Source organism: Cyanistes caeruleus, chromosome 5 (assembly GCF_971803275.1).
Source record: "Cyanistes caeruleus chromosome 5, bCyaCae1.hap1.1, whole genome shotgun sequence".
Lineage (NCBI taxonomy): Eukaryota > Metazoa > Chordata > Aves > Passeriformes > Paridae > Cyanistes > Cyanistes caeruleus.
In genome coordinates this window covers 81,138,017-81,160,885 of record NC_141705.1, presented here as the reverse complement: position 1 = coordinate 81,160,885, position 22,869 = coordinate 81,138,017, and the positions used below count along the sequence as shown (strand labels likewise).

General features: G+C 44.0%; 1 protein-coding gene across 34 annotated transcripts in view; it reads right to left on the bottom strand.

Moving 5' to 3' along the window:
- The window catches only part of ANK2 (ankyrin 2), a 273,471-nt gene that overhangs the window by 56,778 nt on the left and 193,824 nt on the right, over window positions 1-22,869 (bottom strand). For 31 of the 34 annotated variants that reach the window (XM_086890733.1, XM_086890725.1, XM_086890736.1 and 28 more), the window contains 13 exons: window positions 22,073-22,270; window positions 19,142-19,240; window positions 18,871-18,969; window positions 16,726-16,824; window positions 16,310-16,507; window positions 14,449-14,547; window positions 13,811-13,909; window positions 12,244-12,441; window positions 11,149-11,247; window positions 10,944-11,042; window positions 8,250-8,348; window positions 5,995-6,093; window positions 1,053-1,125 (listed from right to left, as the gene is read on the bottom strand). In XM_086890733.1, the coding sequence (XP_086746859.1) occupies window positions 1,053-1,125; window positions 5,995-6,093; window positions 8,250-8,348; window positions 10,944-11,042; window positions 11,149-11,247; window positions 12,244-12,441; window positions 13,811-13,909; window positions 14,449-14,547; window positions 16,310-16,507; window positions 16,726-16,824; window positions 18,871-18,969; window positions 19,142-19,240; window positions 22,073-22,270 (1,558 nt within the window). The remainder of the gene's footprint in view (window positions 1-1,052; window positions 1,126-5,994; window positions 6,094-8,249; window positions 8,349-10,943; window positions 11,043-11,148; window positions 11,248-12,243; window positions 12,442-13,810; window positions 13,910-14,448; window positions 14,548-16,309; window positions 16,508-16,725; window positions 16,825-18,870; window positions 18,970-19,141; window positions 19,241-22,072; window positions 22,271-22,869) is intronic. The other 3 variants (XM_086890730.1, XM_086890724.1, XM_086890728.1) reach the window with 1 other exon arrangement.

The window sequence follows — 22,869 nt, the reverse complement described above, 5'->3', positions numbered from 1 at the left end:
TCATATTTTCTCAAGAGTATAACTCATTTATCAGCATAAATCCCATTGCTAAAAGCAATAGAAGCACTTGTAATTAATGAATGCCATTAACTCTGTGCACCATTTAGAACCACAAGTGCATCTGTGTTCTTTGTAAAAGAGAAATACCAACCCTGTAACTTGAGTTTCTAAATTCCCAGGACTTTCTGGAAACTACTCACTCCACAAATTATTTGCATGAAATAATAACAACCACCATAAAATGGTACACATAGGATATTGTAATATTAACACTGCCAAGCGTAAAAAGGAAAAGAGAAAATCCTTCCAAATGTGTTTATTAATATTGCTGTGACTAAAATTTCTCAGTCACTTCTGAACTCTTAGGAAAGGATGGGTTTAGGCCATTTCTGCAATTCTGAGCTGTGTAGAAGCGTGATACGTTATCACTTCTCCCAGAAGGTCACTGAAATTTCCTTGGGATGTAGCTACGTGGTGCAACACATCTCCTGTCTCTGTGTGCCTCTGAAACCCAAGCGCCAAACCTATCAGCGTGTTGTTACTTTATATCACACCATGTGCATCCTTGAGCCTCCCTGCGCCAAAAGCTCCCTCAGGGGAATGCTCTCCGCACCCTCCACCTAATGCATCTTCTGACACAAATGTTTCCAATTAGGCGAAATTCCTGGATGTTTGTATCTGATACAGGTGGCACGGATCCAAAAAATGTACTGCTCAGATTGCTCTTTATGGAGGGGTCAAAGCCAACTTTGGGACAGCTCTACAGTGAAATTTTAAGGACTGGATTTAGGAAATGGTCTCATTTGCCAATTTGGTTCCGATCAGTTTTTTCTGGAAAAGGCACAGGGGTCCAGGATTTTGCTTTCTTTCAAATTTTGGCATCTGTATATAAATACCATAATGATTACACCATTAAAAAAAAAAAAAACAAAACAAGAATTTCATTACAAGCACAGCAAAATGAGGATGTCAGTGTACTCGAGCAGCTTTTTTCAGCCTATATAACAGGTTACATAGGTGATATGGAAGAGGAATTTAGCAAAGTCACTCACCTTCTTCATCTGACACATCCAGAACCTCAGTCATTGTCTCAGGAACATTTAGCTTGTGCTTCTCTGTTACAGTCTGCAAAGACAGAATCATCAGTCAGAGAGCAAAGTTTACAGCAGGGTGTTTTCAACAGACAGCAGCGAGATGTGCTGAGGCTTTTCATGAAGTGTTTACCCTTCCTCTAACTCTCCTTTTCATCTTCAGCCCAGAAGCTCCTATTCTCAGTGCTGCATAAGGTAACATTTCTTCTGGCAGAGAAGTACAGAAACGTAAGATAATGAGCTGGTCAGAGAAATGAAATCTATTTATAATGGTGCATGTAGAACAATTGAGCTGGATGTTTCCAAGATGATTTTAAAATGAATTAGGTAATGTCTACAGAAGAGCTTCAGATAGTTGTATGGGGCATATGGAAATTATTAAATTGTAAAGCATTTGGAAATGAAGTTATGAATGATGTGAAATTCCTAAACTAAAAGAAGATGTGAAGGATTTACACAGATCACTTGAAACGTTTCTCCCCCCTCTCCAGAAAAAGGTGACTACAGTGAATATTAATTATATCCTTTTCATAAATCATGTATATTCCTCCTAGGCACATACACATCAGAGAAGAAAAAAAAAAGAGTTGTTTGAAGATTCTGAAACATCTTGTGCATCTAAAAGCTCAAAATATTGTGAGTCAAGGCAAGTATGGACTGAGGAATAGTGGGAGGATTCTGGTTAAACATGAGAGCACAGAGCACAAAAATACTGGATGTTTGTTGTTTTTTTTTTAAATGCAATTTCATCTTCATAAATGAATTCTGGGAGGAAACAGAAGATGTCCAGGGGTGCTGAATCAAGAGTGAGGACATCTTTTTAGCATCCAGATTCAGACTGGAGAAGGAGATGAAGAACATAACGCAGAGGAACTGCAGGAAGCGTAAGATATGAAAAAGTTGCCTGCAGGGAACTCTTCAGCGGGTTACAATACAGGGGACGAAACGCCAAGGGCTTCAGAAGGAGCGGTGATCACAAGTGCCTCGGTCACAACCAACGAGCACCAATTTCCGTGGCTGCTCCCAGCCGAGCTGGGGAGCTGCTGAGGGCAGGGGCCCTTAAGGATGTGTGGGAGCACAGGTGCCCCTCTGGCATGGAGAGCAGTGCCAGGAGGCCGCGTGTCTCCCCTGAGAAAGCCCCTCTGAGGCAGCGCTCACTCCCTGCCGCAGATCCCCTCTATCCCATGCACGCCTTAACGTTACGTGCAAAGGAGTGAAAGCGTTTCATGGGAGGGATAATTAAATCAGCCAAACCCTCAGCCCCTTATGCAATATTCCTTTGGGAAAATGCCCACTGATATCAAGCAGTGAAGTTAATAGCAGCTTTTGTTGCACAAAACTTACTAGTTATTTCCTGGTCCTGTTATGTGCTTCTCTGTTTCTAACAAACAAACAAAGCCAGCATTCTTGCTTATTGTAAAATACTGTACTTTCATAAATAATTAAGTTACCAACCATGTAATTACTTTGGAAATTAGTTTTTCAAGTCTGCTCTACATTTCTGAAATCTATTTAACTCTGACAGCAGTTCCAGTTTACCCTCCTGAGGTACAGGGAAAGAACAATGCCCTTTGCCTCAACTAGCAATCCCAATTAGGCTCCTAAATTCACTCTTCCCCATGAGTAAAAACAACTAATTATTTCTGTTGCAGCAGAACACATGCTCAGGGCTGCAAATTAGTTTATATTCACCAAATGTCCCCACCACCAGCACTGACTTTTCCCCTGTATTCCCATGGCTTTCCTGGGATAGAAATGTCAGGCAGCAGTGGGGTGACAAGGCCAGCTATGACATATGGGGAGGTGCTATCATTCAGGTGGCACTGACTTTGTTAACTCTGGTGTTGAAGAGACAAAGAAGCTGAGCAATCAGCTAAGTTAAAGCACAAGCTGCAGGTAGAGACGATCACTGTCCACTTTTCTATCACTTATATTCTTTAAGATAATATCTATTTCCAGGCAACCAAGGTTTATGGACTGCTACATCCATCTATGCATTACTTAGGTTTTTACAGGCCCCTATATAGTCTGGTCTCTAAGACTGGCAGACATAATTATCTATTTACAGGGAAGCAAGGATATTTGATTGACTTCCTGGCTTTCCCCCATCAGTAAGAAAAAAATTACTTCAGAACTGAACAATTGAAACAAAGCTTGGAGAAGAGATTCACAAGAGTGTGTGCGCACATGCACATTACAGAACAAAAAATCTTCAGTGCCATCTTTGGAACACTGACCTTGGCAAGAATCATTAAGTGATTCTGCATTAATTCTAATCCAAACAACTTCTGTTGGTAATTAATGTTTTTAAAGGAGCATCCAGTGTGATATGAGTTTTTTTTAAATTGACAGGCACATCAAACACTCTCAAAATTTAAAATCCGTATCTAGCCCCATGAATCGTCCATGTGGAAAATTGCTCAGTGTGTATTTCTCAAACTCCTTAGGTTTAGTGCCACTGAGAATTCCATCACGGAGTTTAACTAAGGCCTCTGTATTTGAGCCTTCAATTGAAAGGCCAGAATTTCATTGGCTGGCATAGAATAATTCCAATCTATAATTCAGGTACGTAAACCCACATGTGCTTTCAGCAATGACTTACAGCAGCATGCTGCAAACAGCCTGAAAGCTCCTCATCTGTTCATCCATCCACAGCTTGTTTGTATAAATCCCCCCAAACTTAATTGCATAGCAAACCTCTTAAAGTCCAGTTTATCCTCATTTCCTACTGCTCCCTAGTTTGTCAGTAAAAAAAGTGCACTTTACTCCCTCTGTTGCTATATATTCATGTGGCTCCACTAAAAACACAAGTAAGAGGAAGATTTGTTCCAAGTTAGAGCGAAGAAAGGCTTTGGATCTTTCCCTCACCTCGAGTGGCAGTGACTTGCATATCAATCATGTCCTGGGTGCAGTGCTCAGCCCAGCCTCAGGGAATGAGGTAGCTATGGTGACAGCACCTTCTCTCAGGGCTCAGGTCTGGCAGCACCAGCCTCGCCATCTGGAGAACCTGACCACAGGGAGCACCTGCTACTTAGCCCTCCTTCACAGGAATTGTTCTAAATTATGTTTTAATCAACATCCCCCCCAACGAACACCACCACTCCATGATCCCTGAGGTACAAGGCTTAGATGAACTCATAGCTGGAGAATCTGATGAGTTTATCGAGGGCTCCCACCTGACTTTTAAAGTATGCAGACACAGATCAAGATTTCAGATTTCTCTGCAATCTGCCCTAAAGGTCAACTCTACAAGGAAGTTTTCAGTACTTGACTCAGTCCTAAACCCCAGGCATCAGGTGTCTGGTAGGAAAAACATTCGTCCTCAATGTTTAAAGAAATATTTTTTCAAAGTAAATAACTCACATGTGTCTTTTTGTAGTGTGATTCTTTATTTCAGAGATCTAACACTTCAAGTGTCCTCTGAAGCTTGAAAATATAAGAACTAAAGTTTCTCCAAATAATTTTCCTTGTTTTCTATTTTTATAGAATTTATTTAGTTATAAGTAATTTTTTCTATTTTCCTAAACTTCTGGTTTTTACACATATGTGTTTGTGTACGTACATGTGTGATGTGCTATATGATTAAACAAAAACATGAAGTAGTAACAGAGACACAAAGACTTTATCAGGAGTCTTCTGGAATTATGTCAAAATTCCTTCTCCAAACCTGACTCAGCCTGATCTTTGCAGTTCATTAATAAATTATGACTAATTCTATTTGTAACCTTATGCCATGTTCCTCGGTTCTTTCACCATTGCATCTTCCTTGGTTGATATCGAGTGGGATTTGCTGTCAGCATGCAACAAAATCAAAATTATTTTCCTATTTCTTTACAGGAGATTTTGGATTTCTCTTCTTATAATCCTCCCCACGACTGAGCAGTGGCATCTTTTTAGTAATCTAGAGATTTTACAGCTCTAAGCTCTTAAATGTCATCCAGAACTGATGAGGTTTCTACACCCGTAATCTTGCATTTTAAAAAAAAATAAAGAAACAAAATAAAAAAGCATGGCCTTACAGCAGTGTTTCAAGATAAATGCGGTAACCAAGATTTTAATTAAATATAATTTCTTAAATTATGCACTTTTCCTAAGGTTCTCCCTTCCTACCTGCTATGACAGTTGTAGATGGGAGGTAAAAGTGCAAGGAGGGGAAAACTTCTCCTCTTAGGGTGCCCAAATAGATCAGCTTTTCCTGACTTAAAGCTGCAGTACCACCTTGCTGATGTTCAGCACACAGCATTCACCAGCCCTGATATCAAAATACAGACTCCAGGAGTGTGGAGCACTGAGAGGACTGAGCCCACAAGGAAAGATTCCTCTGCATTTTGGAAAAGCAGGATCTGTTTGAACTGGAAGTGACTGAAGTAAGAAGATGATGGATGTGATTCACAGCCATCCAGTGAGCATCATTCAGCTCTGGCTCTGGGCCATGGCTGGTGCAGTCCAAACGTAGAGATGCTGCAAGGATTCAGGAGCCTCAGGAGGTGCCAAAAGTGTGGAGATGTAAGGCCAGATGGGAAAGGAGAGGTGAAAAGAAAAACAGAGAAACAGGGCAGGATCTAAACTACACGGCACAAACTTCTGCAAAGTTTGGGTTTGCAGTTCAGACCGGGGTCTAGACACAAGATTTACTTTGAATTGCTGTTTTCCATCAGTGTGCACACAGATTTTGTTCCCTAGCTCAGGGGAGCCTGTTGCCTTGCACACACTTCCACATGCTCCTAAGATACACTCAAAGCACTGTAGCAAAAATGCAACAGAAAGGGAAGGGGCGGGGGGGGAGCTAAAACTCCCCAAACAGAACAGAAAAGGAAAGAGATGCACGGTGAGCCTGAGGGGAGAGCAGCAAGACAACACCCTGAGTAAAGAAGAGGCACATCTGAATGCATGTGCAACTCACAGTTGTGGTGGTGGTGATCTCCTCCGTTACAACCTTCAGCGTATCGACCACGGAGATGTATCCCAGGCGCCTGGCGATGGCTAAGGCTGTGTTACCATTCTGAAGGGAAGAGAGAGGGGGAGAGCGCGCTGAGAGAGAGGGAGGATTGTGATGTGAACCAATGAGATCACTCTCCACGCTGCATGAGCCAGCATTTCCATCCAAAACAAGGCACAGCCTAGGAAAATCACGGCTTTTTTACCGTTACATCTGACTCTGTCTTTGTAACTTCTTTAAGACTATAGCCCCAATTGCCATGGTAACACAACACACATCTGCCAGCGATTCCAAATACTACAGCGCTGTATGGTTTAACCCTTCAGGGCTCACATTTCCCTATACTGCCTGCACCAGTTTGGGGTTTATTTTGCAGAAATACTCCTCTAAAAATAAGAAGTATTTTAACTTTTCACAGCTTCACTCCCAGCTGAAACTGTTACACCTTTACCAGTTACAGTTCCTTATCTGGGGAGTACAAAATTACGGCTGTGCTGTCCACATGTACTCCTCTGCCTTCATACAACAAAAAAGTACTTCCATTAACAGTTCACAAAAGCTAATGATTTAACAAATGCAAACCACAAAAAGCTTGGGGGTGAGTGATATAGTTCCATTTAAATACCTTTGCTTGCATGTTCATAACACATAGAGACGTGTCATTCATCAAATGGACACTAAAATAATTTAGCAAGGGTTTAGGCCTATTTATCCCTATTTCATGTCCTGGAACACTGGCAGTCCACAGTCCCAGTGTCACTGAGATTAGGGAGGGGAGGAAGGGATGTGCTCCATGCTTCTCTGTAAAGAGAATTGTTCCATGCTATTTCACACTGAACCAAGGGACAACATGCTGGCCTCCTGAGGAATCGTGGACTGTCACTGTACTGCTCTTTGCACAGAAATGGTTTCTCTTGTGACCCCACCACACCATGAGCAGGGTTTATCAGGGCACTCTCTTCTTCAGCTTCTTTAACTTTAGTTATCTTAATTAATCTTAATCTTATAATTTAAACTCTTCTGTATTAGTCTAGGTCAGCCACCCTGAAGCAACACAGAGTTTGTGGATTAGCAGCGCACCATGAACAGATTAGCATCTTCACAGCCTAATTAATTGTGAATTATTATTCACAAATAATTTGACTGGTACTGTCACTTGCACATGAGCTGCTCATACACCACTCCCACATCACCCTGCCAGACGTCTCAGGTTGAAATTCCCTCTTATCTCAAGACAGAGGTTGCTCTGTGTGGACAAGGACAGCTCAAGTATCTGAAGAAGCGGCCCAACGCGCAGCAAAGACACATCCCTAAGGCTGCTTGGACTTGGGTTAGACCTGGGCATGACAGCCCCAATGTGAGGACTGAAACCAAGTCAAGAGGCCCCCAGGTGAACACCCCAAACAGTACCTACAGCCCCAGATACTGACTACAGTGGTCTCTCTAGATGATCCAATGCACAAACTAGAATTTTGGATAACTTTCACACAAGATTATTCCACTTGATTGTTCCAGGACCAAACATGGTGCCAATGCTGATTTAAGCACACACACTCTAAAGGCATATGGAAAACCGATCCACTCTGGGGAATGGCAGGAGTTTTGGATACTCTGGCAGTGTTCTAATGATTACCCAATTAGAGGTGACTAACAACAACATCAACATGAAATAGGACAGTCGTGTTCCTGGCCGGCTGACTGCGGAGGAGGAGCTGTGCCAGGAGCTATTGATGGTCTTTGAGGAGGTATTAACTTCACTGAGTTCACTGAGGTGAACACAGTAAGAACCTGAAACCTATCCAGTGGGTGGGGGGACAGAAATTTGGGTCTAAATTTAAAAAAAACCCCAAAAACCCAGAAACTCAGACTCTGAACTGCTCTTGATTTTTATGGAAAACTCCTTCTGGAGATATCAGATTCCAGAGAGAAGCGTTGAGGCGAGGGGAAGCTGAATGAGTTTGGCACAGACAGCTGTGGCCAGCCTGATCCTGCAGCTCAGGAATCTGCTTCTCCACCTCACATTTAGCTTAGTGCACAGTTAGGTCAGAGTGAACTACCTTAAGAGGATACGGAAAAGCAGAGGAAATTACATTTTCACATATGACAACCAGCTGTATGAGGAATACTTTCACCAAAACAACGGCATGCCCTTGAGCCCTAAGGAAGGAAAGCAAAGAGCTGCCCAGGGAAACAAGTTCCCAGTGGCACGCCAGACTTACCGTGGTGATGGCGTTGGGCTTGGCCCCGTGCTGCAGCAGGACGTTGATGATGTGAGTGTGGCCTTGCTGAGCAGCCTGGTGAAGAGGGGTGTACCCATTCTGTTGTCCACGGCGGTGACAGCAAAAGCAAACAGAGAACAAGAACCCATCATCAGATCAGACGTTTCACTTTGCTTCCTTCTGCTCCTTTTCAGATATTTCAAACGTAAATTATGACACAAATCGACCCAAAAATAATTCTCCTTCGGTAATAATAATTCTCCTTCCCCAGATAAATGAAAATATAAAGGAAGGTAATATTCGTATTCAAAAATAATTTCTCTCACAATAAAAGAAATCTATGAAAAGACATTTCTCCCCCATTTTCTAAATCAGAGGAAGGAACAATGTGGAACAGCAAAGTTAAAGGGGCACTCTGAGGGCACAGAATCACAGCTGAGGCAGAGAACATTCCTCGTCCTCTCACATCCTAGTTTTCAACAGAGGGCCCAAGATTTGCCTTGAAAATACCCGAGTTAATTTAAAAAACACATCATTTTTAACAGCAGTGATTAAAGCCTATTTGCTTTTTAAAAAGCTAACAACAAATACCTACTACAAATGTCAATCAACTTTACTTTCTCTTTGCCCCTAAAAGGCTGGACCAAGCTGTAATTACACTTAGAAACTTGTACACAGTGTCTACCTTAATAAACACGCTTAGTTCAAGACACTCATCCGCTCCAGTGGCTTGCTCTTGTGTCACACAGTACAGAAACACAACCAAAGCGTGCTTAAGCTGGCTGATCTGAGATGGTATTGTGTAAATCCAGTCAGGCAACTGATTTACAAAATTATTTGCAACTGGCTTTGCAAGCAGGCAGAGAAGAAATTGGAAGAAAACCCCAGGTTGATCTCACTGTAGCCTTATGTAATGCCTGGGGCAGGCTCTGAAAACGTGCTCTGAGAGTTCTCGCAGAGCTGCAAACAAATAGGTGCCAGCAACGCTTTGCACTGCTAATTAGACACTGATTGATAGGTCAGAACTGTTAGGGCTCTTACACTGACAGTGTGAGTGCGTGGACTGCTAAGAACTACTGCTTACTGCAGGTTCTAGTGGAAAGTAGATTCACTACCTTTACCTGAAAAGTGCAGTCCTTCAAGAATAGAATTCATGTGCTTCTTTGCACAAAGCACCGTGGAGGCTTTCTCTAATGAAAGCCCAAGCTGCAACAGGGATTCTTTGTTCTTTACCATGACCATCCTGAGTTCAGGATTTACTCTTTAAACTGAGTCCACAGCACCACTTGACAAATTGCCAGTATTTTTAGTGGTCCCTAGGTGTGAGATTTTGGAGAGCTGCTTCCTTATACAAACTTGCTGACTATAATGAAACTATTCTAAATAACTAAAATACCTTGGTGAATGGAATCATAATCTGTCCCACTGGCCCTTTAAACACAAAAGAGACCTAATCCTGAAGACACAACTTGGTCTGTCCCTTGAGTTAGCCTCCAAATACGTCAGCTGAACGTCTTGGCAGCTGTAGTTTGGATCCCACTAGTGCCTGGTTTACTAATTCTCATCAGCTGTTTTTCTAGTAGTGTTGCCTGTCCTTTCAGAATCCCTGAGTTTTGCCCATTGATTCTGGCAAATCCCACGAGGGATGGGCCAGAATCTTTTATTTATCTACTTGGCTCTTTCTGACCACATTGAGCTGTGACCACAGTGACAAATAATGCTACTCTGAGAAATGAATCATCCAGTAGGCCCCAGCTGGGGACAAGGGAGCTGACCAGTGGGACCAGCAGAATACAAGCCAGTGATTTTGATGGGATTTTAAAAATACTATCAGTGGGCTGCTTCCTGTTGGTCCCAAGATATGCAGCTTAAAGCCAATAGCCAGTAATTGCCTCAAGTCAGCTTTAACCAGGCTGGAGCCCCACAGCTCCTGAGTTAGCATTCTCTTTCTGATAACAGTCATGTGATGATTTCTGGGATGCAACACACACTGCTGCTGCCATCAGAACCTCTCTTTGCATTCTCAGAAGACACACAGCTCTTGCCACAAAACGCATCCCATCCAGCTGTTGTGCCCACCAGTTTATCCCTGGAGAAACTGCTGAAGTCAGGGAGCTTTGTTCAGACTTTGGCTACAGGTAGTCAGGCCTGTTTCAGTGTATCTGGTCAGATTTCAGCACAGATTCCCCTCAGAAAACCCCAAACTCTCCCTGAGTAAACCACATTCCCTTAGCACAGCTGCTTCCTCTCCCAGAGTCATCCCACCCACACACTGAACAGCAGCAACCCTTCCCACTCTTCTCCCAGCATATTGGAGAGAACCTGGCATCACCCTCAAAGTGTCTGAATTGTTACTTGCTAGTTTGGCAGCACAGTGGTATTACAGTGGTGTAAACCACGCGGAAATGAGGTCAGGAACAAAATTCCATTTGCTAGTTTGCAAGTAATAGGAAAAAGAAATATCAGTTAAATCGATAGTCTGTATCATTTTTCATACACACAGAGTTATCTGGCTTTTCTTTCTTGAACACCACACTGTGGGATGGAGCAGACAGAGGGCATTCCATGACAGCTACCATAGGCAGACACCTCCCATGCCATGGTTAGAATTCCCAAGGGAAAAAGCACATATGTCACGGAGGAGTGCTGGGTTACCAATAAAGAGCAAAAGCAAAGCAATGGAAAATTCTTTACCTTTGTTTTAGCATTGACATTTGCTCCGTGCTTGAGGAGAAAATTCACCATTTTGATGTTTCCATAGTGACAGGCCACAATTAAAGGTGTATAACCAAGCTACAGGAGGAGAACAAAGAAGTAAAACTGCAAGCTCAGTGGAACATTCCTTGGACAAGGTAGCACCCTTTGGCATGCTGGAGACAGCAGCCACTCCATGATTTACCTTTGTCTGAGCATCCTGGTTTGCACCGTGTTTGGTGAGGATTTCGGCTACATTCACTTTATCCTCTTGAGCTGCAAGGTGCAACGATGTCAGTCCAGCCTGGAGATGGAATATAACAAGTAAGTAAACAAACAGATAAAAGTAAGAATAAAACCCTACTTTATGTAAGGAAAGAAATCTAGACTTTCTCACTTGCTCATCTTTAAAACATGATCAGATCCTAACTATAGCTCCTGAATATGGGTGGTGTTTTTAAACAAAGTAGAGTGGATGTCACTCCTGTTCCAGCTGACAAACAGCTCCAAAACAATTATGCCACCGTAACCATAGAGGGAAACTTTCAGGCATGAATGCTCAAGATTTTCTATGATAATGCCATTTGGGAAGCTGAGAATCCCATTAATAAAATGTGCTTCCCACTCCTCAGACAGAAAGGGGAACCTTGACAACTGCAGGCATGAGCCAGATGAAGACATGAACTCCAGAAATAGATCCCATTCTTTTTTGCCAGGGAAAAGGATGCAGCCTTTAACTGACAGCTCACTGCGATCACGTGCAGTGCTTTCCTGTGAGCAAGGCACGGAACAAATTTTGTACAAGAAATGAAAATCACCTTGTTTCTATTAGCAGAATTTATTAACTTCATGCAATGCAATACCTGAGCCTTCTCTTCTAACTTACAAGAGCAAAAGCTGCAGGCTTTCCATCTGCATAAATAAGATTTGCATACATGCCTGGATAAACCCAGTGACCCATGAAGATTTACAGTAATGGTTTGGGGTTTTTTTTATGGCTTTGTTTTCTGTAAAAAAGCTGTCATGCAGAACCATTAAAAAAAACTTGGAGAGGTCTTCCACAGAATTTTTCTTATTCTACTCCGGTAATGCGGTTGTTTTCTTATTTGCCAGAGAATGTAAATTTCTTCACTTACCACTGAAGGATAAAGACATGTGGAATAGAGCCTTTGCTGGTGAGAGCACTGAATTATTTCAGACTGGATCTCTCAGGTTTCTGGTACAGGTTGTTAAACCCACCCACGGACACCAATGTTGCATCTTACCCACCCACAATAGTTCCCTTCCAATTGTCAATTACCTTTGTTGCCACGTGGATGTTGGATCCCTTCTCCAAAAGCAAAGTCACCATGTCAGTGTGACCCTCCTGGGAGGCCAGATGAAGTGGGGTGACTCCCTGCTTGGTCAAAATGTTGGTCTCAGCCCCGTAGTTCAACAGAGTGGTAGCTATCTGCATCTGGTTTTTCTTGGCAGCGATATGCAGAGGGGTGTATCCATTCTGACACCAGACAGGAAAAAAAAAAAGGAAAATAAAGTCACCACAACAACCATGGAAGCCTGAGAAGTCAGGCACCATGAAACAGTATTATTTGATGTTACACCTGCTATTAGAGATGAGAGTTCATTAAATTTTCAAGGCCAGACATGTCCCACATGGGCCTGCTGTTGTGTTGCTTTGTCCATCTGTTATTTTCATCACCTAAACCAGAATAAAGCCAGTCTTCACCACAGTGGGCAGGACTGTTCCACCAATACCTTCAAACTATTCCAAGTTTGACACCTACATTTTGTACAACCTATGTTGCAAATAATCCCTTTTGACTAGTGAGTGACATTCCCTGTGGTGAGGGATGGGTGCACACCCTTCACCACATTATGCTTTTTCAGAGGATGTGGGTAGAGACATGCATATGGAATTTTGATCCATTTGTGCCAGTCACAGGCTGGAAACAGCAAAGGGGTGCAATGTTTTTGTGATCAAATTAATAATTTAAGCACAGAAGAATGGTATTTTCTGGCACTAAGACAACTTCCTAATTGCTTTAAAACACATTGTGAACGAAAAACCCCAGGTGCCAGCACACAGGTGCTGTGGGGGGTGCTTGATTGGGTTGGCCTGTGGCTGTTTCGTTGGGTTTTTTTTCAGTCTGAGTTTCCCAAACTATCCTGCTTTCCATGCACTGCCATGGAAACCACATTCCCAATGCAATCCCTGAGCATTTCCTGAAAGCCTGCAGATCAGCAGCCTTGCACAGGGCAGGACACTCTCTGGTATCGTGCCCATCTGGTCACCATTTCCCCCTTTCATCAGCTTTTGCTTTGCACAGCAGTAGCACAACACACTCCTAAACCCCGGAACGACTTGTGTGCATGGTCAGAACACACATTTCTAAAGTCACTGCTAATATCACACAACAGCGAGGTGACTTTCAGCTGCAACCAAAGCTCTGACGGGGCTGGGTCCCCTCAGGGCTCCCGGGTCCCCTCAGGGCTCCGGGGTCCCCTCAGGGCTCCGGGGTCCCCTCAGGGCTCCCCTCCCTGCACAGTGATACCACACCACCACTCCTAACCCCGGAATAAAATCTCTAATGTCATCGCTAGCACTGCACAATACTGAAGTGACTATTGTCACATCCAGCCGTGACTAAAACTCTGCAGGGACCGAGTCCCCTCAGGGTCCCCTCAGGGCCGCCCTCACCGACGCAGCGACACCACGACACCACTCCCAAGCCAGCAATGAACTCCCCCTGCGCTCATCGTTCCCCGTACGCCCGGCCAGAACACACATTTCTCAGGGCACCGCCGAGGCTGGAGGCGAGGAGTATTAATAAGACGAGGGATGAGGGCTGCCCTGAGGGCGGGCTCACCTTGGCGGTGGCGTGAGGCGAGGCGCCCTTCTCCAGCAGCAGCAGCGCCACCTTCTGGTTGTCGTAGTGCGCCGCCACGTGCAGCGGGGTGAGGCCGTTCTGAAAGGGCGGGCACGGCGTTAGGGCGGCGGGGCACGGCATGGAGGACACCGGGATGGAGGACACCGGGGATGGGGGGCTCCAGGGGTCAGGGGGAGCGGGGAGGGACTGGGAGGGGGGAAATGGGGGTGGAGAGCAAGGCCATGGCAGGCAGCTAGCTGGCTGTTAGTGGGGAGAAGCAGCGTACCGGGAGAACCAGGGTGGCGGCTGCAGGCTTTCTTCACGCCGCGCCAGGGGAAACCTGGGCTTTGCGCCTGTGTTTATCCATTGGGAATTTAGGCAGCTTGATGGAACCGGTGCTTCCTGAGCCACAGACACACTCCTGCCCTCAGAGCAGCCGTGTGCCCTTCCTGCCATGGACCCAAACTCAACACGCTGGGTGGTAGCAGCACTCTCACCCAGGGGAGGAGACGCGACCCCAACAAAGCCACAGCCACCATGCAAAAGCAGCCGCAGCCTTTTTTAGGGTGGATATTTCACGCAGTTCCTCCTTCAGGAAGAATCCAACACACTAGTGAATTTTTCTTCCCCAGCAGTACCTTGCCAGCAGAATCAGGACAGGCACGACGCTGCAGCAGAAGCTTTGCCACCTCCAGGCTCCCGTATTTGGCCGCCACATGCAGCGGTGTGAATCCCTTCTGAAAAATTCCAGGGGATAAAACACAGATGTTTGTGTTAAAGGTCACGCTGACATCTCTTGTGTAAGAACCGTGTGTTAAGCACTTAGTCTTCAACATCAGAATCGACAGCGAACCTAGAAGGAACAGCCTGCCTTGAAAACGCTTTGGGAAGCATAAAATACAAGAAAATACATTCCCTTTTATTATTTTTCCCTACTTATGTGCTCTCGGGCTGGCAGACATTTTATCTGATACAGACTGTACTAGCAACACACAATGCGTGGGGGCAATGAAGGCACTTCTTCAAATTTACACCCCAAACCAGCTGAATTTTTTTTTTTTTTTGTTCCATGATGACAGCTTTACAAGTATTTCCTGCACCAGTCGTTGCCAGTAACAGTGAAACACCAATTAAATTAATCTGAAAAAAAACCTCTGAACTCCAATTCCCTTCCTCCAGCAGGGTTTGGTGAAAAATTATTTGTTCTTGGATTTGTGTATTCATACAGTCACAAAGTTCTGCTGAAGCTAAAAAGAGTCCTTCTCTTTGCATGATTTAATTAAAAAAATTGGTAAGGAAAGCTCAGGAATGTATGACAGTAGGTGGCAGCCTGCACCGCTGCCTGACAGCAATTTTGGGAAGCTGCAATGACCTATTTGCCTGGCATATAAGTGATGTTTAATGTTTATTATCACTATCATTTAGTTCCAACTAATTCCTCCTCAGAAAGAGTTTATATTGGGTAATCTCAAACATTTTCCGTTCACAAATCGCAGGTCTATAAAGATATTATCTAGTGGGCTCCATCTTCTCCTATTCATAATTACAGAACGTTCCTGCAATACTAATTGCCATCAAGCAATACGGGAAATTAGGAAAGTATTTAGTGTATTTTTAGCCATTCTAATGTGATTTAACAGCTGGATAAAAGGAGAACAGCAAGCCCTCCCAGTAATCCATGGATCATAATTTGAAAATTGCTGGTTTAGTCTTTTAAACCCTAGAAGATATGCCGTTGTTCATAAACATGTTTTAAGCTCCAGCTGTAAAACCAAGGGTACTTTTATAAATAGTGAAAATTACGTGATTCTCCCTTACCAAAATGCTTTAAAATCGGAAAAGATATCTTGGTATATAATTCTCTTCACAGCTATCTGCTTTCTTACATATTCATCTCTCTGTTAGGAATATGCTGGTACCATTTTTGGCTAAAAAACTCACTAGTGATTCTGGAGAGCATTTCTTTTATAATCCCAGACAAAATGGCCTGTTGTGTCACATGGCACCTCATTTTAGAACCACTGAAAATAGATCCAGCATTCGATGGGACTAGGCAGATGCTGACTTCTATGTTTTAGGAACAGTCCTTTCAGCTAGCACAGGGCAGAATTACTTTGATATTTAAATAAATAAGGTATTGAAGAATAAAAGGAGGCCTGTTCATAAAAAAAAAAAAAAAAGTGTCATTGTCATCCGCTTTTTCGTTTTTGGAAATTCTGCCCAAAAAAAAGCTGTGCCTGTAAGACAAAGGGAAAGGGAGAAACAAGGACATTTTAAACATGCTGGGACTGTGTATTTATCAAGATCCACATTTGGCTTCAACGGCAACCAAACTCAATTTTAGATGACAGCAAAGTTAAAATTTGATTAACTTGTGACACGTTACTCCAGTCTGCCAGACTGCTGCCGATTAAACAAGAACACAACAAAAGGCCCAAACCACTTCCCATTTCTCAGTGTGCAAACACACTCATAGGGGTGTGCAGAGTTCTGCCTGACCTTGGTGGACATGGAGTGTGAGGCGCCCGCCTCGAGGAGCACGGAGGCGACGTCCAGCTGCCCCTCCCGGGCAGAGATGTGCAGCGGGGTGTAGCCATTGGTGGTGGCGGCGTCGGGGTGGGCCATGTGCTGCAGCAGCAGCTGCACGATCTCCGTCTTGCCCAGGCGAGAGGCGATGTGCAGCGGGGTCTGTTCTTCCTACAACTCAAATCGAGTGTGTCATTAGCGCTGGGGAGCCACCCCGTGAGCACAGCGTCCTCTCGGTCCCCACACACCTTCCTATGCATTTGTCTGGCAGAGTCATGGGAAGTGATAACAGGAAAAACGGAGTAATGGAGGAGAGGAAGGTGGTGGGTGATGCCTTCAGCCGTGGTTTTAAGAGGGGAGAGAAACAGCATTGTAAGCAGAACACCTACCCTGGCTCGGGCATCAACCAGGGCCCCGTTCCTCAGCAGGCAGCGAACCACTTCCACCTGCCCGGCACGTGCTGCCATGTGCAATGCCGTTTCTCCACGCTGCGGGAAAGCAAAAGCATTTCAGTGTCCTGAACTTCCATGAAGAAAGATCTTTGCCAGTGTCAGTCCCACCCATGACAACTGACACTGGGACCCATCCTCCTGCCGGCTGAGACCCTGTCTTCAGCCCCGGGCTGGGGTGTGAGTACCTGTCACTGTGCCTGGAAATGCCCTGGTCTGCCATTTGGCCAATCCCAGACAAACAAAGCCTTAACACCACTGAGAGAATGAAAACCCCAGCTTAGGAAAATTCTGTCAGATAGACTTGCCCTGGACACAGATGTCCCTCAGCTTTCTGCGTGACGTGGCATCGGCTCGTGTGCCGCACAGGAGATGAGGGCACACTGAGCCTGGCTCTCTCTAGGGACCGCACGGCGCAGGAGCCTCAGGATGGATATTTTTCCAGGGATATTTTTCCAGATGGTCCCTTCCTGCACACTGTGTGGAGCTGGCAGCATTAAGAGGCCTTGCAATGGCTGAGCACAACTCAGCCAGCGCATGAAATGTGTGAAATCTGTACTCAGCGGTGTGGCTCTGGGCTGTGGAATCAATCTTCTTTCAAGCCTTTTGTAGCTCACAGAATCGGAAAAATAGGAAATTTTGGAAAGCTGACTGAAGTGATATGCAATTTCAGATTGGGAATATTCAAAGCATTTTACTTTTTGCATAGGTTTTCAAAGAAACACTGAAAATGAGGATTCCTTGAGGGCAGCTACAAACCCTCGTCACCCGCAGTTAACTCAGCTTGTCATTTTTAAATTAACATTGTGTTACCAGCTGTGATTAGTAGGTATGCAACAAAAAAAAATCCCACAGCTCTAATCTTAATAATTCCATCATATATAAAGTTTATTATCTGAAGAACAAGCTGTTTAATAAGTGAAAAACACTCTAAAGATCAAATTTCTGCAATGACCCTTTTGTGCTTGAATTAGCAAAGTAATTTAGGTTTTGGAAACCGTAATTTGACAGGGAATCTCAACTTACCAAGTGAAAGCCAAGGCACCTGTGTAGCAGAAATTGCAAAGTGTTCAACTTCTCACACAAATGCCTGGTAACACAATATTTTTAACTGCTTCCACGAGACTTTCGTGTTGGTTTTTTTTATTATCAATAAAGTTTTTGTATAAAGATTGCTTCAATGACAAAGTATGAAAAGTCAGTTTTAATGAGTCACGTAAACAATTCTGCATGCTAACTATTGCACTGGGTTCCATGCAAGATTTTTCTAGCTGAGAAAAACTAATGAGTCCAGTGTACCAGGATTATTAAATTTTTGTTGTTGGGAGCACTTACCTATAACCTTATGTGCTGAAAAAAGCTACTTTCCAAGAATAGGTGGTCCCAAGTTGAATATTTGTTTATACTGACAAATTCAAACAGTAAAATATCTTATGAAATATATCTCAGAAAATTATAATGCTGTTTCTGTTGTTGGTTTTTTATTTTGTAACTAGGCTGTTGGTATACAAACACTGATTTCTATGGTAAGTCAGGTTCTGCATTTTGTGTTACATCCCAAAGGTCACATTTTCCAGATTTAATCACCAGTTCCTGGAATTTCCTGTCTAAGAGGAACATTCTGAGTTTCCCAGTTTGGCTTTTTGTTTAATTGTTGGGGTTAAAGCATAATGAAAGCATTTTATACTCCTTCGCTGACAGGAATGACACAATTTCATGGCAGCCAGCGAAGTTTTGCAGGCAGAAATTAGAGCCATTTGGACTTTACTTCCATCCCTCAGAACAGAAACACAGACTCTGTGGGATTTGGCTTATAATCCAAATTTTGGATGTTTTTGGTGAGCTTTGTCTGTTTCTAAGGAAAACTTCACCTACTTGAGCATCGTTGTAGAACACATGAAACCAGAGATGGCTTACAACTCATGCAGCAGCCACCACTTTCCCCTCTTCACTAAAAACTCTACAATAATTTGCCCTGAAGGGCAAGAGAGAATCATTAAAATGTGACCTTGGGCTGAGCTAGGTGGTAACCAAGGGACTTGGAGTGGGTCCTGAGCAGATGTTTCCAGCAAAAGCCATACTCACAATGTTAGTGACATCGGGAGAGGCTCCGTTCTGCAGCAGGAGGAGGACTATGTTCAAGTGGCCCATAAATGCAGCCACGTGTATTGGTGTGAGGCCCGACTGCGAAACAAAGCAAGAGCAGTTTTACTCCTCTGCACGGCTGGAGGGACGGGCTTCTTCGTTTAAATAAAACACATGGAAGAGTGAGGCATGACAGGAGAGAAGGAAAAAGGAAGCGAAAAAGGAGAGAGAGAGAAAGAATGTGTCTGCAGGACATGAAACATTTTGCTACCTCTGTTATAGCCTGGATTGAAGCCCCATATTTCACCAGGAGTTCCATGACTTTGATGCGATTTTTCTTGCAGGCAATGTGCAGTGGAGTAAAACCATTCTGTGCAAAAGACAGTGATGTTAGTTAGGAACATGCAGCTACGCTTCCCACACAGCTCCATGCTGGCACAACGGGAGCACAAGGGTTAGACTACCACAAGCAACTCTTCTTCAAACACAACAGGTTACCAAGTACAGACATCCCCTGCTATCTGAGGCACAACAAAGCAGTGCTGCTGCTTTCCTCCCAGGCAGGGCAGAGGAAGGGAACCTCCACCTCCACACTTCACACAGAGATCTGCCCGTCCTGACTGCAAGTGTGTGTGTGTGTGCTTCCTGAGGCCGCACACGTGTCTGTGAGGAGAGCTCCCAGTGCTTCCCAAGGCTGCCTAACACAAAGGAAATCTAAGAAATTACAGTGAATGCTTTAGAACCAGTGCCTTTATAAAGCGTTTCCTGTGCCTCTCTAGGAGAATCATGGAAGGTTTGGGTCAGAAAAGCCCATCTCGTTCCACCTCCTACCACGTGCAGGGACACCTTCCACTATCCCAGGTTGCTCCAAGCCCCATCCAGCCTGGCCTTGGACACTTCCAGGGATCCAGGGGCAGCCACAGCTTCTCTGGGCACCCTGTGCCAGGGCCTGCCCACCCTCACAGGGAAGAATTTCTCCCTAATATCCAACCTAAATCTACTCTCCTTCACATTGAAGCCACTTAAACTGAGAGAGAGAGAGGAACCGAGTACTTCTTCCAGATTCCACCTTAAAATGTCTTTTTACTTGAAATCTAAGGAACTGTGTGCATTTCTGTTTATACATCAACCTCAGGTGTAATATCCACGTTTGTATGTGCGTGTACACATTCTGAGGTAGCTTAAATTTAGAACCACCCCTTCAGCTCTGGTGTCATGATAATCTGATGACAGTTAATGCAGGTTAAGAGCGTGTCTGAAGATGAACAAACACATTATTCACTGCATGTGAACATTTTAGTGAAAAGCACAGGTAACATCTTTTAGACAATGTTGAAAAATTGCTACATTTCCTAATGAAGAGATCAGTATTGCCAAACAATCAACCAGCAGTAACCAGAACCTAGCAGTGAAATCTTAGATTATGGGAAGAGAGAATCATGTGACAATTATTCTACAGCCTGCTTCTGTTATAGGAAATGTTAATTCTTAGTTCATTTGAGGGTGCTTTAAAGCATATACACATTGAAAAAGCTGAGAACTCACATAGTGCTTGTATCCCCAAAGCATTTTGCAAACATTAGCAATTATTTTTTTTTAAATGTAGCTGAAAATGAATTCTTTGTAATACTTATCCCATCACTGAGCTCTGCTGAATATTACTGTTTCTACAATTTCTAAAGAAGGAATCAAAACCATTTGATATTTTACCTCCCCCACAACATCTCTCAATATATTTCATAGGGAGTTTTACTGTTTCAGAAGTTTCCATTTTTTTCACTGAATTTCACCACCTCAGTTGATTTAATTTTGCTTCTTCTATTTAAGTGAGGAACAGTTTGACGGGGAAGAGGAGAAGGCAAGAAAAAAATGTATCACTTACAAAAATTATGAGCTTCATTTAATATATTAAATACTATTAACAAGCCAAAGGCGACAAGTCCCTGATGGCAGAGAGAGAGAAAATGAGGAGGGGAGGAGGAGTGGGGGGGAGAAAACCAGTTTGGTGGCAAGAGAGCAGAGAGGCAACAGCCTGAGGGTGTTCTCCTTTTGTTTCAGATGTTTCACTGAGGGAGGGAGGGAGGGAGGCATGGAAGGAGGGGAGCAGAAGATATATTTCTGGTCATGGAAGGAAAGAAAGAAGATGTAGGGGCTATGTGTGGGTAGCTGAGGAAAGTGCAGCTAGAGATAATCAGAAGACTGGCAAGGAAAAAAAACAAGGATGAAAACAGTGTCAAACAAGATCAACCAAGTGAGCACGGCACTGAGAAAATCAAAACAAGAAAAGTGTAAGAGCAGGAAGCAAAAGGGGCTATGGGATTTGTTGGTATGGAAAAGCCAAGAGAAATGAGAGGGCAGAAGAAAATGGTGTCAGTTCCAAGGAAGTAAAGGACAGGGGGAGCCTGCAGAGGAAAACAGTGGGTCCTAGTGTGGGCAGGAAGGGGGGAAGGCATGCGAGTGCCCTGCAGTGGGGATTCTGTGGAGGCCCCAGGGGCAGAACTCCGGCCATGCAGGAGCATCTCAACTGTTCACAGACCCTTTTTCTCCCTGACTGAGTGCAATATATTGGTACATGAACTCCCAGCCAGCTAACAGTTCCTAGTAGAGAAAACTGTCATCTTGTCTGGCTTTGGATACATTAAAGACTCTCAAAATGTTTCCAGAGTCAAATGTGATGCTTTTCTCCTTGTTAGGGGCAGTGGTTTGATCAGTGAGTAAAAGGAATCATACCTGGTGTCCTGTAACCATAAAACCTGTTTTTTGAAAAGAAAGGAAAATGGCACCTAATAGAGGAAAATGTCATCATTTGATAAATGCAGAAATACTAGCTTTACAATATGTTTTCCCTATGCCAACTGACTCACCAATTCAGTTGAAATCCCAGAAATTAGATGTGTGTCGTATTACCTGGTACAGAAAACTGAACCACTAATTCAGTAGAACACCAATGCATACATCAACATCAACCAGAACAAGCCCTGATTTCAGGGACTCTGCAGAGCTTCCAGACCTGACACTACAGCCACTTGCCACGGGGCGTGTTCCGTGACCAGGCCTAAGGATATCAGGCACAGCACTGGACACCCCTGTGGCTACTGCACCTACTTAAGGCTTTGTGGAGTTTGCTGACACCTCTCACTTGGCTTTCCTGCTAAGAGCTAGCAGCCAGCTTTGTTACACGCCCCAGGTGGGAGAGGTTTACCAGGGCACGGGCGTTGGGGTTGGCTCTCTTGTCCAGCAGGAGCTTGGTGACGCGGTAGTGGCCGCAGTGAGCGGCCACGTGCAGGGCAGTCAGGTAGTCCAGCGTCACGTCGTCCACGGGAGCCTTGTGCTGCAGCAGGTGCTTGACACATTCCACGTGGTCCCCCTGGGCTGCCATGTGGAGAGGGGAGAGTCCATTCTGTGACAGAAGAGAGCAGAACAGCAGCTTCCAGTAACCCTCATTTAAGACTGTGGCGCATCAAAGAATCAACATTTGTTGTTGTGAGGTGCTGCTCAGTGAGCTCTGCTATTGTACAAATATCTTCCTCTCATTAGTTTCACCAAACAGACCGAATTTGTAGGAAATGCCTTAATTTTATATGAATGTTTTTATATGAAAGTTTTCCAGATGTGAGGAAGAACACACCAAAATAATTTTCCTAGTAAAAAAAAAGCCCATAAAAACAATTAGGAGAAACGATCCTCATTATCATATATGGGGGCTCAGAAAATCTGTACCAGGAATCACCTCATGAGTGACTGACCCAGCTTTTTTTGTGCACTACAGTCTCAGGAAGAAACACAAAGTAAGTGCTGGCAGTAGCACTCCACATCATGTGTTTAGAGTGATTAGTAGAGAGAGGGGCAAACAGGAGTACGCTTGTCATATATTTGGAAAGGATTATGTAAGGAAACCTTATTTTGGGTCTTTCTACCCATTAATACATCTCCTTTGGGAGGACAGTTACATTCCTGTCTTCCTCCTCGTCCTCTCAGCGACACTGAAAGCTCTGTGGA